Genomic DNA, 18,823 nt, shown 5'->3' on the forward strand with positions numbered 1-18,823 from the left:
GGTAGTGACCTATGTATAGTGCACACGTGTAATGGTATCCCCGCACTCACAAAGTCCGGGGAATTTGCCCTGAACGATGTGGGGGCCCCTTGGCTAGTGCCAGGGTGCCCACACACTAAGTAACTTTGCACCCAACCTTTACCAGGTGAAGGTTAGACATATAGGTGACTTATAAGTTACTTAAGTGCAGTGGTAAATGGCCGTGAAATAACGTGGACGTTATTTCACTCAGGCTGCACTGGCAGGCCTGTGTAAGAATTGTCAGAGCTCCCTATGGGTGGCAAAAGAAATGCTGCAGCCCATAGGTATCTCCTGGAACCCCAATACCCTGGGTACCTCAGTACCATATACTAGGGAATTATATGGGTGTACCAGTATGCCAATGTGAATTGGTAAATGTAGTCACTAGCTTGTTAGTGACAAATTTTAAAGTAAAGAGAGAGCATAACCACTGAGGTTCTGGTTAGCAGAGCCTCAGTGAGACAGTTAGGCATCACACAGGGAACACATATAGGCCACAAAATATGAGCACTGGGGTCCTGGCTAGCAGGGTCCCAGTGACACATAACAAAAATACTGACAACATAGGGTTTTCACTATGAGCCCTGGGCCCTGGCTAGCAGGATCCCAGTGAGACAGTGAAAGCACCCTGACATACACTCACAAACAGGCCAAAAGTGGGGGTAACAAGGCTAGAAAGAGGCTACTTTCTCACACCCAGGCTTCAATAAAGACTCAAGTCTCCTATGGGCAGCGGAATTGCCCTGAGACAAGAAACTCCACAAGATAAGACTCTGCAGCTGCTGGATCCCGGAAACCAGACACCAGAAGTGACCACTGCATCTGACGTCCACAACCCGAGATGAAGCCAACCGACTGTCTCTGGGCGGCTGGGGACCTGCGTTGGCACAGAGTCCAGTGTGGTCTCAACCGTCTTGAATTATCATGAGACGCCTGCAGCCTCTGCACGCAGGTCCCCTTTCCCACAGGCTTGTGGACAGAGAAAATCCTACATCTCTAGCAATCACTGCACCCGTGACCCCTGACCTCAGCTGAGGTGGGTCACTGGTGCCAACAACGTTTATCCGGCTCCCAAGAGCTTGGGTCCGCTCTGGGTCCACCTCTGTCAGACTCCCCCACGACGCCCCGGGATGTGAAAACCAGATGCCTAAAGACCCCTGCATCCGTTGCCAGTGGAGAAGAGGACCAAAGGTGCACCTACGTCCCCAAGCACCCCAAGTCTACTATCTACCTGCTTGTTGTCCCTGACTGGCTTCCTTGCCAGAGCCTGCAGCCTGTCTTCACGAGGACCAAACACCTATAGGAAACCATAGGGCACCCAACGCCTTACTAAACCTCTGCACCCAGCTGCCCCACTGCAGTCTGGTGTGACCTATTGGTGTGGCTCTGATCAGTGCTCAGTACCTTAGTTTCAGAGATTGGCTTCATAAATCATTGTTAACCCTGTGTTTGTTGAACATTGTTTTCCTCCACAGGATAACATTGAGAAGAACTTTGAAAACTGCACTATTACTGAAACTACAAAGGTTTTATGCTTAAAAGTCTACTTAAATGATTACGGAGTTCTTACGTTTGAAACGTATATAAAAATAATTATTTTTCTAACTTGGTCTTAGATTTATTTTTTGAGTGTGCATTTCATTCATTTCCTCTGAGTACAACAAATGCTTAGCACTGCCCTCTGATAAACCTAACTGCTCACCCACCCTACCACAAATAGAGCATTAGTCCTATCTACATTTGCCTCTGCAATACCGATTGGGGGTGTACTGGACTCGCTGCAAAGGGTAGTAGATTTTAGTGCACTGTATAGCGAGCCAGCTTCCTAGAGTCACCTTCTTCAATCCTCACTATCACTAGTGTGGTCTACATCCACTCCATCAATCTGAAACACTAGTTCATGTGAAACGTTTTATACATCCCAATGTTGTTCCCTCTCACATTGGTTTCTACATTTGTAAAGATAGCCCTTTTCCCTTACATTCATTACAGTACATATGCAAAGCGGGACAATCTTTTGCATTAGCTTTAGGACCCTGACTCCCTCAACAAAAAACCTCCCCGTGAAATTACTTCTATTTTTAGTTTCCGACTTCGGTTTTCACCTCACATACTAAATCCACTTTGTCTTGCTAGACCATTTACCTACTATTATCACTAGTCAATACATTCACACATTTAACCACATGTTCTTCTCTTAACCACTGCTATGACATTTTCATCCATCGTTCTTTCCTTGCCTTTTCACTAATAAGCTTTTGCACATATTGGATCCTTTTCCTTTCTTCAGTAGAACTTTCAAATTTCAAGCGGATGCCAATTTTATTAACCTAGTTATATAGCCCTCAACAGATTCGTTTGTTAATTGTGCTCTCAGCCCAAAGTGATAGCACTCCATTACGGTAGCAACTTGTATAAGATAATGTCATTCCAATTTGAGTATGCAAACTTCAGACTCATGTAATGTTCTCAGTTCTTCAGCACTTCAATCAGATAATTTTTTTTCCGTAAGTCTTGTCCCACATTTCCTGAACAATGCAGGAGGGAGTATTTACATTCCACACTTAAGCTGGTTCCACATACCTTAGCATACTTGATAGTTTTTTTCCCCAGTTGCTCCATCTTATTCTGGATTCACCGGAGCCGGTTAAAAAAATGGAGGTGTCACATTCTGCATCTTGCACACTATTATAGTATGCCACTACACCTGGTAAACATGCTTAAATATTCGATTGCAATTGCAAACGTACGGAATCTGTCAGTGAACTATATAGCAGTTTTAATATCTCACTGAACTGTACTTAAGCTTATCAACAAATGCCAACTGTGTCCAACTACCCAGATGTGCAAACCATCAACATTTATATTAATCACAAATAACAAAGGTGGTGAATGCCAATGCGCTCGCACATCCAAAGAGCATGTCAAAAGAAACTATGTTCTACGAGAAGTCCTTCGTCACAAAGAGTGACAGTGATGTGGTGGGTGCCAACATGGTGGGACACCTGACCACCAAAGGTATCCCAAATTGCTGACCAAGAAGGTGGTCGACAATGACGAATAGGTAAATTAACTGCCAGTGCACACCGTAAGCAGTCCTGTGTAGTAGATCCAAGTGGTCGTTAAATCAGAGTCGGAAACCACGATGTAGATAGAAGGAATGGTTTCTTACATGTAACTCCAGTTCTCTCGTAGGGGTATTTCCATGATAGTCATAAGCACTGAATAGTTCCGCGCGCCTGCGGGGACCCCGGAGCACTGATGTGAAGTATATTCTTAAGTGCAAATACCAGCCCTTTGAAAAAAGGTCTGTCAAAAAAAAAAAACACTTAAGAATAACACTGTGCAGCCTATGTGAACAGCTACACAGGCCAAATTGTTAAAAAGAAAAACAGTTGTAATGTAAATTCACGTTTAAACATCTATTTATTCTAGAAATGTAATAACAAATACATTCTCATATTCTATTTACACCTCTCATGAGAATAAAACAATGCAGGGCAGTGTAGCCCATAGGCTGCCATTATACAGAATGTAAATAGAGCTGTGCCTTTAAGAAAGTAAAGTCTTCCTGTTTCCCATCATGCACAGCAAAAGGCAGTTGCCTCAGTTCTTTTTGAAGGCTTGTAACCTAACATGAAGGAACAAAACATTTGTTGGAGTACCAACATCGATAATATTTATGGCAACCTGTTCTATGTCAACTCCACCGGGGAGGAGGGAGGGTTGCTTATGACTATCATGGAAATACCCCTACGAGAGAACTGGAGTTACAGGTAAGAAACCATTCCTTCTCTCGTAGGGGATTTCCATGTATAGTCATAAGCACTGAATAGAGTAGCAAGCCCATCCCCATAACCGCAGTGGAGTAGACAGAAGAATACTGACAAAAAACAGGAGTCATGCAAATAAATTCTTAAGCAAGGCCTGTCCAACCTGCGCATCTGCCCTAGCGTCTGTATCAAGGCAGTAATGCTGAGTAAAGGTATGGACCGACTTCCAAGTGGCAGCCTTGCATATTTCTGCCAAAGGGACATTTCTCATCAAGGCTGCAGTAGCTGCCTTCCCTCTAGTAGAGTGGGCTTTTGGCCTACCACCAAGGGATTTGTTCGCTAACTGATAACATAACATTATACATGAAACAATCCACCTGGATAAAGATTGCTTAGACGTGCCCAACCCTGTTCTAACTGGGCCATTGTTAACAAAGAGCTGTTGTGATTTACGTAAGCATTTTGTCCTGTCCAAGTAAAATTTCAAAACCCTCTTTACATCCAAAGAGTGCAGAGTTTTCTCAGCAGGAGTAGTTGGATTTTGAAAGAAAGTTGGTAATGAAATGGTTTGGTTCACATGAAAGTCGGAGACGACTTTTGCTAAAATTTTTGGATGAGTCCTCATTACCACTTTCGCAGAATGAAAAACCGTGTAGGGCTCTTGAGCGCAAAGGGCCTGGATTTCGCTGACCCTACGCGCTGAAGTGATTGCCACCAGAAAAGCAGTTTTCCATGTGAGATGTTGAAGTGATGCCTTATGTATTGGCTCGAATGGAGGTAGCATCAGACGCGATAGGACAAAATTCAGTTCCCATGGAAGAGATGGCTTTCTAATGGGAGGAAAGACCTTTTTTAAACCTTCCAGGAAGTCCTTAATAATTGGAATCCGAAAAAAGGAAGTTTGTGAAGGGCTCTTTCTGTATGCTGTTACAGCCGCCAAGTGTACCTTTATTGATGACAGTTGTAAGCCCGATTTTGCCAAACTTAGCAAGTATGGCAGGATAGATTCCTCTCCACAGGATACCGGGTCAATGTTGTTGTCTAAACACCACATACAGAATCTCTTCCACTTGCTTGCATAAGCCGATCGTGTGGAAGGGCACTTTGCTTCTTTCAGGATTTCCATACAGTCCTGAGGTAGGTTCAAGTGTCCATATTGCACTAGCTCAGGAGCCATGCTGCCAAACTCAACGATGAGAGGTTGGGATGAGATATCTGCCCTCTGAACTTCGTGAGCAGGTCCGGACGATAAGGCAGCCTGATGTGTGGTTTGAGTGACCGGTGAAGAAGGTCTGGAAACCACCATTGGCGTGGCCATTCCGGAGCAATTAGGATCATTTTGGACTGAGCATTGGATAACTTCTGGAGGACCGCCGGAATCAGGGGAAGCGGTGGAAAGGCGTAAAGAAATGCTCCTGACCAGCTTATCCACAGGGCATTCCCCAGTGTCTCTGGATGGTAATATCTGGAGGCGAAGTTTTGGCACTTTTTGTTTTCTGGGGTTGCAAATAGGTCTATAGAGGGGGTACCCCATAGTGTGAAAATGGAACAAACGACGTCGTCGTGTAGCACCCATTCGTGGTTCTCGTCCATTACGCGACTGAGGGCATCCGCTTGAACATTCTGTATGCCAGGCAGGTGAGTTGCCACTAGCGACAGGTTCCTGGCTTGAAGCCAATGCCAGATTGTCTGAGCCTCTCTGGATAAAATCCTGGACCTGGTGCCTCCTTGTTTGTTTACATAGTACATAGTGGCCACGTTGTCCATCTGGAGAAGGAGAGTTTCTGCTCTCAGAGAGGGAAGGAAGGCTTTGAGCGCAAGGTGGACTGCGCGAAGCTCCAGCAGGTTGATATGATAGAGACTCTCTCTCTGTGACCACTTGCCTTGGACTCGAAGATGTTCCATGTGCGCTCCCCATCCGAGCAGTGACGCATCTGTTACGATGGTTTGAGCTGGAGGCTGTTGTTGGAACGGAATCCCCACCAAGAGATTGTTGGGTAAACACCACCACTTGAGGGACTGTAGGGCGTGGGGAGAAAGGAGGACTTTGCTCTCCCAATCGTCCATCAGTTGACACCATTGATCCTCCAGGTTTTCCTGTAATGGTCTCATATGGAGGCGAGCATTGGGAACGAGATGGATACAAGACGCCATCGAGCCCAGTAGAGAAGCTATTACTCTTGCAGTGGTCTGTGGAGTTTCCTGTAGTTGTTTGCACTTTTGGAGAATCGATAATCGTCGTTCCTCCGAAGGAAACACCTTTCCTAGATTGGTATCTATAATGGCCCCTAAGTAATGCAACCTCTGAACAGGCGTTGCTGTGGACTTCAGGAGATTGACTTGAAGACCGAGATTCTGTAACAGCTGAAGAGCCCATTTGAAATGTTGTTGCGCCTCTCGATAACTGGAGGCCTTTATGAGCCAATCGTCTAGATAGGGGTAGACAAATATTCGATGTTTCCTCAAGTGGGCGGCTACCACCGCCATGCATTTGGTAAAAGTTCTCGGCGCTGATTTGAGGCCGAAGGGTAGAACCGCAAATTGGTAATGACGTTTTCTGACGGTGAACCTTAGGAATTTTCGATGTTTCTTGGTCACCAGAATATGAAAGTAAGCGTCGCAAAGGTCTATCGCACAGAGCCAGTCGCCCTGACGAAGATGTGGGTAAATTTGGTGCAAGGATAGCATCCTGAATTTCTCTTTGCGAATCCACTTGTTTGCTGTCCTTAGATCTAGAATGGGACGAAACTCTTGCTTGTCTTTTTTCGGCACAAGGAAATACCTCCAATAAATCCCTTTCCCTTGCTGGCTGATCGGGACGGGTTCTATGGCTCTTTTTCGTAATAGAATAGTGACTTCTAACTGAAGAGCTTCGAGGTGGTGGCTGGCTGGTTTGGGTGGAACAGATGGTGGAGGACTGGTGAATCTGAGAGCGTAACCATGTCTCACAATATTCAATACCCAGGCGTCTGATGTGATGTGTAGCCACTCGTCCAGATGATTTGAGATACTCCCCCCTACCGGAGTGGATAACGGAGGAGGGGGAAGCGAAGATTCATGGCTTAGACGCGGAGCCTGTCGAGTTGTCTGAGTTTGAGGTGTTGAACGACCCCTTGTCGACCTTCGTTGTGTGGAGAAGCCCCTTTGATGCTGCTGCTGCTGCTGCTGCTGGCGGCGTGAAGACATCCAGTGTGGTGCCTGATACCTGTGGGTGAAAAGTCTTCGCTGATATGGACGGAATACCTTTCGTTGTTCTTTCGGGCGTTCCATGCCTACCGCTTTTAGGGTATCTAGCTCAGACTTCATCCTGGCCGTTTCGTCATCGGCATGGGAGCCGAACAAAGTGGAGCCTGAGAAAGGTAAATTCTGTATTCTCTGCTGTGCTTCTGGTTTGAGAGATGTTAATCGCAACCATGCATGTCTTCTTAGCGCTATTCCGTGAGCATAGTTATGTGCGGATAGTACCGAAGAATCAGCCGCAGCACTTATTACCTGGTTAGAAACCATGGCTCCCTCACCCACGACCTCCAGGAAATCTTCCCTTTTGTCCTTAGGAAGATGCTCCGCAAACTGCATTATAGAGTCCCAGAGGGCCCGATCGTATCTCCCTAATAAAGCAGTGGCGCTGGCTGCTTTCATTGTGATGGCTGCAGTAGAGCATACTTTTCGGCCTGCAGCATCGATTTTTCTGCTCTCTTTATCCGGAGGTGAGGATGAAGACGGTGGTTATAGTAGCGGCAAAGAAATTGCACTCTACATCACAAAGTCCGGTACTGGGTCCAACCTCAAGAATAGAGGATCTTGTTCCGGTGGACGATACTTCTTAATAAGTCTGGAAGGAGCAGACTTCGTTGCGGCCGGTGTAAGAAAAATATTCATTGCCGGTTCAATAAGACCCGGAACCAGTGGAAGCAAAGGTCTCGAAGATGTCCTCTGATGCAAGGTCTCGAAGATTACTGATGTCGATGGGGCAGGTACCGCCAACGGGATATTCAGTTTGGTCGCCCCTCGCACTAAGACCTCCTGGAATGTATTCACATCACCTATGGGGGACACTCTCGGGGACGGTGAGTCCGATAGGGTTGGAGAGTAGTCCCGTGTAGACGAAGAAGAATGTCTATGATGTGAATGTTGAGATCTCTGCCGTGACTCATGACGGTGGAGCCGAGAGGAAGATGAACGTCTAGAGGAATGTCCAGAATGCCTTATGGATCGCGTTGGAGTCCTCAGAACAGACTCTGAAGGAGGAGCCGGAAGAGGAGCCGGAAGAGGAGCCGAAGGTGTTACTGGTGTCTGCGGCAACGGCGACTGTTGAGGAGAGAGCTGTGGAGACGCTGGAAGCAGGATGAGTGAGGCCGAGGATTCCGACGTGGTATAAACCCTTCTAGGTCTCTTTGATTGTCGCCTCGACGTCGACACACTCCTCGACGTCGAAGTGCGGTGACGGCGAGTGCCTCTTGACGTCGATTCCTCTCGCCGTTGAGAACCTCTCGACGACGACCCTCGACGTCGATGTGGTGACATGGAACGTCTCCTACGGCGAGCACTCTCCCTCGACGCCGATCGCCCTCGCCGTATCGACGGCGAGCCGGACTCAGATCTGCTCGACGTGGATCGTCCTCGCCGTGTCGACAGCGACCCAGATCCTCTCGAGGGCGAGCGTCCACGCCGTCTCGACGGCGAAATGGCTGTCGACGGCGAACAATGCTTCTTCCTCGCCGGTGAACCACTCCTCCACGGCGAGCATGTTGGCGCCGTTCCCTGTCTCGACGTCGACGGAGACCTGTGCTGTTTTTGAGCAGGTCTGGTAGGAGTTATAGAGGAAACAGGGTGAGCCCTGGTAGAAGACTGACCTTCTCCTCGCTCTGTGGTAGAATGACAACTTTTTCTCCTGTCCTCTCTCGCCTGAAGTCGGATTTTCTCCCTATCACGAAGAGTTCTTCTGGAGAAAGTTTTACAGATGTCACACGACTCCGGTTTGTGGCTGGATGGAAGGCAAATTATACAGACCCGATGTGGATCTGTTTTAGCCTTTTTTCTGCCACAAGAAGGGCATTTATCAAAACGTGAAGGCATTTCTAAACTAGAAAAACCTCAAAATTCTGTCAGAATTTAACAGAAAAGAGTAGGAAATGATCACTCAATATTAAAAACGTCGAGTGAAATTGAAATTCAAAAGATTTTTAATGAATTTCTGTCACAAAAAGGCTTTGTGAGGTAGAGCTCAATGCTTCAGGGTCCTGTCAGAAAGGAGCCGGAAAAAAGAACTGAGGCAACTGCCTTTTGCTGTGCATGATGGGAAACAGGAAGACTTTACTTTCTTAAAGGAACAGCTCTATTTACATTCTGTATAATGGCAGCCTATGGGCTACACTGCCCTGCATTGTTTTATTCTCATGAGAGGTGTAAATAGAATATGAGAATGTATTTGTTATTACATTTCTAGAATAAATAGATGTTTAAACGTGAATTTACATTACAACTGTTTTTCTTTTTAACAATTTGGCCTGTGTAGCTGTTCACATAGGCTGCACAGTGTTATTCTTAAGTGTTTTTTTTTTGACAGACCTTTTTTCAAAGGGTTGGTATTTGCACTTAAGAATATACTTCACATCAGTGCTCCGGGGTCCCCGCAGGCGCGCAGAACTATTCAGTGCTTATGACTATACATGGAAATCCCCTACGAGAGAAGTAGAGTTTTAATAGTGGTGTTGCCAATATTCAGCTGGTAGGTCAATGTACAGCAAACAAAGTGATGTGTAGCAAACAGCCGTTTCGTCTCCTAGACTTTGTCAAGGCTTTGGGAGTATCAAATTTGAATATATATGAGCGCTATGGTGGGGATGATATGTCCACAGCAAAGTAGAGTCCGGCCAGAACTGGCCACGGACTTCCTTGAAGTATAAGTGCAGATGGCCCTGATAAGCCAGTGTAGCAAGTAGTATCCGTGCCAGTTGGCGTCGGTGAAGGCAATGGCGAGACTCGTATATATTCAAATTTGATACTCCCAAAGCCTTGACAAAGTCTATGAGACAAAACGGCTGTTTGCTACAAATCACTTTGTTTGCTGTACATTGACCTACCAGCTGAATATTGGCAACACCACTATTAAAACTACTTCCATCTACATCGTGGTTTCCGACTCTGATTTAACGACCACTTGGATCTACTACACAGGACTGCTTACGGTGTGCCCTGGCACTTAATTTACCTATTCAACATTTATATTCATGTTCACTTTCTTCTGTTACAACTTGTCTATCACTTATCAAACACTCAACTACAGTATAGTCAACTATAGAAAAAAAAAAATAAGCAGGAACAATTTGCACAAAGGTGTCCCTATCACAGATTGTAAGAAGTATTCCGCATTTATTCTCCTTAACTATGCTGCTCAATATAGCAAAACGGTGTGCTCGTCACAGAATGCCATGGGTAGAGAATAATTTAAGTTTTATATTAAAAACAAGCTTATTCATAGTAATGCACACATGATCAAACATTGAAGATGGGCACCATTGAGTCATCAACATCCTGCCTGAAGGCAGTGGTGCTGTTCTGTTAAGCTTTATATAATGTGCTTTGTCTACATGCTCACCCGCTACTCTGTTTCCCTGGAAGCTGGATTGCATTCCACATCACACTGAGGACTCAAAATGGCCACAATTGTGTTGCTTTTCGTCCTCTTGAGATTGCAGTTATTTTTCGCTAGTTACCTCAACGCCTCATCATTGTGCACACATAACTGCTTCCCCTCCTTGAAAAGCATGTTGTTTTAGTGCCTATCTGGATGTCTCTCACCAGTTTTCTTTTATTTGTTCCCCTAAATAGCTTACCTTCCAGTTAAAGACGTACCTTAGAACTAGGGGTGGGCGAGCCACTAAAAGCCTGAGCCACTAAAAGCCTGAGTCTGATGCTAGGCTGCGACTCGGCTAGAGGTCCTCTTGGACCCTCGAACCCAAAGCGAGATGAGTTTTCATGTTCCATCTCTGTGCTACCCATTCTGTACCCTCACGAGCCAAGAATTATAGGCAAAATAGTAACCTTTGATGTGAAACCGGCAAGAGCAGCAGAAACTTTTTTTAATGGCTGAACTGTACAATGTGGAGCTGGAAAACCTTTCATCAATCCCGGCTTCCCTGCTTCATAAAACTGTGAGATACTTAACATTTTATTTTACAGAGCGTCCCTTTTGAATCATCACATACGGAAACGCCTTCAAATATTTAAGTTTAGGAAGAGCGCTGAACAAATAAATTATTTGGTTTGACTTATTAAATAATGGTGCTCCATCTTCGAAGGTAGGCCACGTATTATGGCTTACACAAAGAGGTTACTTGCTCCTTAGTTGATTGATTTCATTTTTGTCCGTGGGAGGGTCTTCTAGAATGATTAAAAACTATCACATAATAAACGCTACTGCATGTAAAACAGACAGACGTATTACATTTTTAAGATTTTTTTTTTTGTTTTATTCTTAACACAACATGTTTGTCTTATTTAAATCGTTTCTTGGCTCGGCTTCTGCGTGACCTCGAGGAGCCCAGTCAGACCCTTGGTTCGCCTAAGCTCTCCCTGTTAATTTGCTAGCCCGCCCAGAGCATTCACATGCCCTGAAACTCAGAATGTAAAAATAATATTCCTGCAGAGTTGTAAATAGTTCAGTGTCATTTTCGAGGTTATCTTCGCATGCTCAGTTTTTTCAACACATTGAGGTTTTATAGACATAAATTTATCACCGTCACCAGTCTAATAGGGTTATCCCCATAAATTAGGCCAATGCCGATAGCTTGAATGCAATAATGTATTAACACCTCATCCATCAGCAGTTCTAGACAACTGCCAACGAATTCGAACGTCATCATTCTTTCTTTAAATCATGGCTCTAGCTAGAACATTGACATGGAATTGAGAATAGTAAAGATGATAATACATCACACCTGCGATGTATATTTATGCCACTACTAAGTAGTTAAAAGAAGTCCATTATTCATATGGTGTAATTTAAACAGCACTATCAAACTATATGCCCTAGAAGGGAAATTGACAATCAAGGTACATTTTCAAAGGTAATTTTGAAGCCTGGTAAGACCTCGCTGATACTAGACAAAAAAAGGCTTTTCTTTTTTAATGTATTATGTAAAGATGACCTGGGGCGGTCGCTCACGCTCCCTCTGCAAAAAAATGGTCTTCCTTTTAAGAGGGCTACAACCATGCCACAGTTTGAGGATAACTATATACTTTTAAACAAATTCCATTTATATTAATTGTATGTACATTTGATCTACATGGCTATCTTGAAATGCTGGTTTACATCAGGGCCTCCTGATCCTTGGTTAAACACCCTTATTCTATGTTTAGTAACTGTGAAACAGTGTTTCAAGTCGGTATCTAGACCTCTTGTCCACAACATGAACCAAACTTCAGAGTTAGTCTGCATGCAACGTTTCTTTACCACAGGGTGAACAGCTGATTCTTCAGCTTAGAAATAGTTTAGCCTTATACCTGGGACTCTAGAAACATTTCATGCCACCACAACACTGGTGACTGCGACTAATGACCCCGGTTATCACAGAAGCGTTAGACAATGCCGACCACACAGCACAGTAATGTATAAATGGCACTGATGTGTGCAGCCCCCTCTGTTATCAGATATTTCTAAGAGTGGTAGCATCAAAGATGAAAAATGGGACACAGTATGCATCAGAATTAAAAATCGCATCCTCACAATTTTGCATACTCAACAAGAGGCTGAATGAAACACTAGACGAACTGAAACAGTGAACTGTTCCCTGCAACACCACTGGCACACGTCAAAGCCAATGAGGTGGCCAGTAAGGTACATCAAGAGTACGCCATGGAAGAACCCATAGACAGGAAGACGTCCAGATATCCTGGAATTTGTTGGTGACAATAGCATTAATGAGTAAAAACAGCATTTCCATGAAAACAAGAGGCACTTGGTTTCTGATATCAGACCTTTCTAAATGAGCCCAAATATGCGCTGGGGCTTCTGAATGGCCTGGCAGCTCAACCACAATTTGACACAAAGAAAATCGAACATGCTCGGTCAGGAAAAGGGCTAAATTAAGAACTCTCTTCAAAACATAGCTCCCTAAAAGCAAATATTAAATATACAGCAGACATTAAATTCATGTTGGTTTCCTAAGCTTCAGTGTCACTTAAACATGGGTCCTATTAATATGTGAAAAAGAACACAAAAGAGCAGAATATGTCGACCAAAAATATACTTAAAATACCCAAAGCGGAGACAGGAAAACAAACTGAAGCGAAACAAATCTGTATACGTCCTTTAAAATGCACATAATATTATAATTAGTGTGTTAAGCATATGTGGCTTTAGCCTTTAAGGGTTGGGCCTGAGGCTTGCCCTTCCTTCTTTTAGGGTTTGTGAAGACATTGCTGAAAGCCAGACCCACAACTGTAAAACATGCCTCTCATTTCAAGAGAATGGATTAACACCCATCAAATTCGCCTTTGTCCTGCTTTGAAATCACACCAGTCTTTTCCCTTCATACAATGTGGAGATCAAACAAAATGATTTTCAGCAACGGCAGTTTCAGACATCTTTGTACCAGCAACAAATGTTAAACACAAATTAATGGCCGTGGTAGTGAGGGTCATCAAAACTAGTTTCAACTGGAGCCATTTGATATGAGCAACTGCTGAATTCTGCACAATAACATTCATATGCCTCCGATAGGTTGTATACGTCAATATGAAGTAAGAATTTGTCTCACCTGATACAGATCTTTCCATAAAGCAACCCCTTTAAGAACACTATGAAAAGCTGTTGGACAGAGCAGGAAATCCACTCATTCATCAGAAAGTCAAAACCATAAAATCGTGTCTCGACTTCAGGAGCAAGGAGGTTGTGGAACTTTTGTACAGGTGCATATCGACCTTTGATATATGTTAAATAACATACTGTTCAGCCATTTCCCATCTAAACCCGGCCAAAAATTCACAGGAAAGGCAATTCCTTAATCAACATGTGTCACTCTAACTTTTCATCTGCAATGTAATATGTTTTGTTCACAGAGTGAATCAATTGTCACTGCACCCAAACGAACAAGGTACTTACACCATTAGAAATGCTTTTTTCTGGTAGAAACAATCTACCCGTCGATTCCTTACCTTTTGAATATTCCCCAGGCATCAGACTGGATCTGGAAAATCTCAAGAAGCATTCCTGCACATTACCAAGTGGCACCGCGCGGCTCTGCTCCAGAAGTGACTCTGGGGGTCCTACATAGGTACAACTCATCCGTGCTGCCACCAGTTGCTTTCTGAACTCTCCGCACCAGGAGACACTGAATCCAATCTCCGGTTTGGTAGTAGCCAGTGAGTAGAACTCTAATGAGAAGCTTTTTAATTGAAAGAGTCATTTAACTGGGAGGAATCTGATGTTAGAGTCTCAACCATAAATAGCGTTACCAAAAGTAAACTGGTTCTGATACAGATAGTTCCTGTGTGTACCTGTAGATGGCATTGATTGGCTCCGCACCAACGTCGTTCCGCTCCAGGATGGGCATTCAAAGCTTATATAGGCTTCACTCCCACATGCACTCATGCCAGTTGCTTTAGAGAGTGTCTGCACGCCCAGCAGTTCCCCGAAAGTAAATTGGTGTGGGCAGTGTTTAAGTTCTTAGATTTGGGATTTTATTAATGTATAGAGCCTAAACACATAACTAGGAGGATGGGTGAGTGTGAAGAATCTGCAGCTTTATAGAGTTTTTACCACAAAGAGTGTTACAGAAGGTATGTAACTTGTTCTTCTGATAGAGACGCCTAGCTGCAGATTCCTCACCTTTTAAATAGATATCAAATCAGCACCTATTTGGAGGAGGGTCCTCTGCGCTCCCGGCAATGGCAACCAGTTCGAGCCAAGGTTCTACCATTTTGCAAAAGAGACCTCGCACCATCACCAGGTGAAATTGCCATTCATGATTCGCGAGGCGTTGGCGGCTAAGTTCCTCTGCCTTGGCATTCAGTGATACTGCCAGGTTTTTCACTATCAGGAATTTTCTTTGGCGGTCCAGCCATTTACATAGGCCCAGTGCCTCCTAGCACAGAGTCTGTGACCCCACCCTGTTTGTTGCAGTATCACATGGTGGTGGTGTCCCTGAGCATTTGTATCAGCCTTTCCTTGATGGATGAAAGGAAGGCTTTCAAGGCCGAACACATGGCGCTCATCTCCAAATTGTTGATATGGAGCCATGTCTCTGCCAAAGAGGCATCTGATCTCCACCACTCCGAGATGGCCACCCCAACCCAGAAGTGACACATTAGTCACCACTGTCAGCTCCAGGAGGCTAAGGGAGACTGCTCTGCCGCAGACCCAACTGCAGTAAAGTAACCACCACTGCAGATCTTTTGTAGTCTCATCTGAAATCTGAACGTGGTTGATGAGGTCCTCTTGGTGTTGAGCCACTGCGACTTCAGATCCCACTGCAGAGCCCTCATGAGCAAGAAGCAGAAGGGAATCAGTACACCCAACAATCAGAGTCAATCTCACTCAAATCCAGGGTAAGACTGAAAGATTGGTATTATAGCCTGAATGTCTTAGACTCTCCTCCCCAGAGGAAAGGCATGAAACCAAACCGTGCCCATATGGATTCCGATGAAGAGGCATGTCTGAGGAGTCAGGTGTAATTCTGGAAGGCTGACAGTGAACCCCAGAAATGACAGGAAGTTTCCCATAGTCTGGTGGTGGTTGACAACTGCCTGGAGCAAGCCTGCCTTCCTTCCTTCAACAGCCTGTTGTCTAGGAAGGGGAAGACTGGGACAAATGGCCTTCAAAGATGTACTGCCACTGCCAACACTCTCCGGAACACCCAAGAATCACTGATGAGACCAAAAGGGAGCAAGACAAACTGAAAATGTTTGTCCCACTGCAAAACACAGGTGGCACTGAAAGGTTTGCAGGGCGGCTGCATGTGCTTTGCCACTATCAAGTCTCAAGAGCAGACTAGTCTTGGGCCAGTGTGAGCATTCAGAATTATTCCTTCCTTTCCTTTTTGGGCACCAGAAAGTAGCAGGATTAACAACCATGTTCTACTTCTGATGCATGCACCCCTTCAATAACCTCTGTGGCCAAAAGGGCTTCCACTTCCTGCCACAAAAAGGATAGATGGCCCTCAGTCTGTCATTTGGGAGACAGTAGAAGGTGTGGTGGGTTTGAAAAGGAAGACGAGTAAATAGCCCTTTTAAAAAATGTGCAGGATCCACCTATTTGATGGTACGGCCTGTCAACTCAGTATTAATTTCCAGTCCCTGCCTCCCACTAAGTGGCTGTATTCCACAAAGTGCAAGCTAAAGGGGTTTGGAGGTGAGGCTGCATTGTGGGCTAGGCGCCCCATTGACTTTGACGTGGAAACTGCTAGCTGCCTTTTGGGGGTATAATTGGCTGGTGGTATGGGGTACCTCAGCTGAAGCTATTAAAAGAGCAGTAGGGCTGATGCGGCTGGTGAGGAGGTAGATAAGCCCGGGGAATCTGCTGTGTTCTTGCTCTCCCTGAACCACTTGGGAGCAGAGTCTGCCTTGTCCCAAACTAGGCAAGCCCTGTTTAACAGTATGTCCATGAGGAACGACTTGATGTCACCTGGTAAACCAGGAAGCACAGCCAATCCCAACGGTAAACGGCAACACTGGTAACAGTGAACAGCCCAATGGAATCAGCAGTGCCTAAGCCACAGCTGGGAGGGAATGAGTAAATGGATAACAAAGGGTTGGGGAATAGAGCCCAAGCAGGCAACTAGCATTTACTGATTGAAGCGCCAGGCTGGTGGAGGAAAACACTTCTGCAGAACGGGTCTACCCTTTTTTGCTCCCTGTCAGAGGGAGAAGTTGGAAATGTGCTGGGGTTAATTTTGCTTGCAGATGCCTGCACCAAACTTTCAGGGGAGTGGAGCCAAGAACAAATTGCAGGTCTCCCAGGGTACAACAGTCGTGCAACATTGCAGCTAACCAGGGCCGCAGTAAGGTTTGGCCCATGCCCACAACAAAGTATCTGTAAGGGCCTACTTAAAAGGTAAGAGGGGCTCTATGGATGTTTGCCGCGGTTGAAGGACTTCCATAAGAACAATGGTCTTGACCTCCAAGGTGTGGTCCTGGAGGTTAAGAACATCAGCCAACATATGCACCCCCATGGTTTAAGAAGCACTCTCTTCTGTGGCAGGACTAGGGTTGAGAGGACCCACAAACCAAGGTACCAAGACCACCAGCCTCCTGCAGGTCATCAAACTAATTCTCCTTGGGATATGGTTAGTCAGTCATATAACATGCACCACAGTCATTGTCCAAATCCATATTGAACATAGAATGAAGGAGATGCATTTGGCTTTGAAGAGGCCAAAGTAGTGGAGGAAATGGGGCCTCTACAGTGGCCTAGGATGAGGTTGGACTGGCACTGACTTGGCATAAGAGAAGACAACTGAATTTTGAGCTTCCGGCGTTGATGGAGTCTGCATCGGTGAAGTATCCGAAACTGGCGCGTACTGTGACAGTCCTGCTGTGAGCACGGAGGGTTCTGCTGATGCCAAGGTCAAGCCCACAGCGGTAATCTAGCTGGAGAAGCTTTTGGCTCAATGGGGCCCAAAGGCACACCAGTGGAAGTTGGCAAAGATCCAAAGAGTTGGAATTTAAGAGAAGCTGACAGCCCGGAAACTCTGAAGCCGATCCTGCAACTTGTTCCACCGTAACCAAAGTCAAATGAATTCAGGAGGCCGATCAAGACGCATGGGGCCACCACGTGCCTTGTCATAGGAGCGTGAATGTTTGAAAAAGGTCGAGTCCCACCTAGATTTCTTGTGTTTTTTCTTCAACTAATTTGAGGATTTTTATCATGATGAAGACCAATATCTTGAACGAATCCTGCAACTTCTGTATCTCGAATGGAACCAGGATGGAACTTTAGACTTGGACCCTGCTTGTCAGAGTCTCAGTGATTAGTTTTGTACTGCAGTCTTATATGAGACACAGTAACTGCAGGACTTAATGTTGTGGCTCGACCCCCAGCCAAATTCTTTGAGGATCCATGGCAGACATCTCTTTGAGACAGTCCTTAGGGCTTAAAAACTGGCATTGTGGGAGGACATGTCCCTTGCTCACTGAAAAAGATTATTTGTATTGTGATAAGGTCTCAAAACTCTAAGTATCTCCAGATCTGCTTCTGATAATGCAGAAATAAAGGAACTCATGTCAGTGCAGGGGAGTGCGGCCTATATAGGCTCCTCACGTCACTTGTGAAATGATGTCTGTGTCAACCAATGGGCAGAGGTACTGCTGAAAAAGTGTCCAGATCCAGTCAGACGCCTGGAGAATATTAAAAAATTTAGGAATCTGTGTCTAAGAGTGCATAAGAAACTAATCATTCCAGTCATTTTCTTGAAGTTTGTTGGGTATTCATACATAAATTAGAATGTTACTTGTATCACAGCCACCTTCACATTTTCCAAAATTCATTTTAAACACATGGAATGGAAAGGTCTTAATTCAGACACTCAAAATGTGCCTTCCAGACAACCACTCATAGAACAGTGGAAACTCTGCCAAGACAGTCCACTACTCCAAACATGGAATGGTCACTTAGTTCACTTTTATCCCTTGGTAGGGCTTACCTCTCTCCCTTTGTGTGTCACCAACGCAGCCAGTGGTTTGGCATAGAATCTGCTGAACGAAAAGCCTAGGCATCCATACATACTATTGGCTGTGAGCTTCAGCGCCTTTTGCCTGATGTCATACTGCAAACAGTTACAGAAAGGGTTGCAGTTAAGCCTAATGAGTATAAAGTCACCAAATCTGTAAGATGATTAAAACAAATACCACAGGAATATGATGCAGAGGGAAAGCAGTAACAGGAAAAAAGGACAATATGTATGCAGTAATATACAGTAGACCAACAAGGAGAGAGGGATTCAAAATAAGGAGAAATAAGGAAGTAGGGCAAAAACAATAAGAATGGGGAGCAGGGCCAGGCCAGACATGAAAAGAAAGAAGAAGAGAAC

At 45.0% G+C, this 18,823-nt stretch overlaps 1 protein-coding gene across 1 annotated transcript in view; it reads right to left on the reverse strand.

Moving 5' to 3' along the window:
* POLA1 (DNA polymerase alpha 1, catalytic subunit) overlaps window positions 1–18,823 on the reverse strand; it is a 1,729,782-nt gene that overhangs the window by 1,257,853 nt on the left and 453,106 nt on the right. The window contains exon 26 of the mRNA XM_069204808.1: window positions 18,437–18,559. Within this exon, the coding sequence (XP_069060909.1) occupies window positions 18,437–18,559 (123 nt within the window). The remainder of the gene's footprint in view (window positions 1–18,436; window positions 18,560–18,823) is intronic.

This window comes from Pleurodeles waltl, chromosome 8 (genome assembly GCF_031143425.1).
Source record: "Pleurodeles waltl isolate 20211129_DDA chromosome 8, aPleWal1.hap1.20221129, whole genome shotgun sequence".
Taxonomy (NCBI): Eukaryota; Metazoa; Chordata; class Amphibia; order Caudata; family Salamandridae; genus Pleurodeles; species Pleurodeles waltl.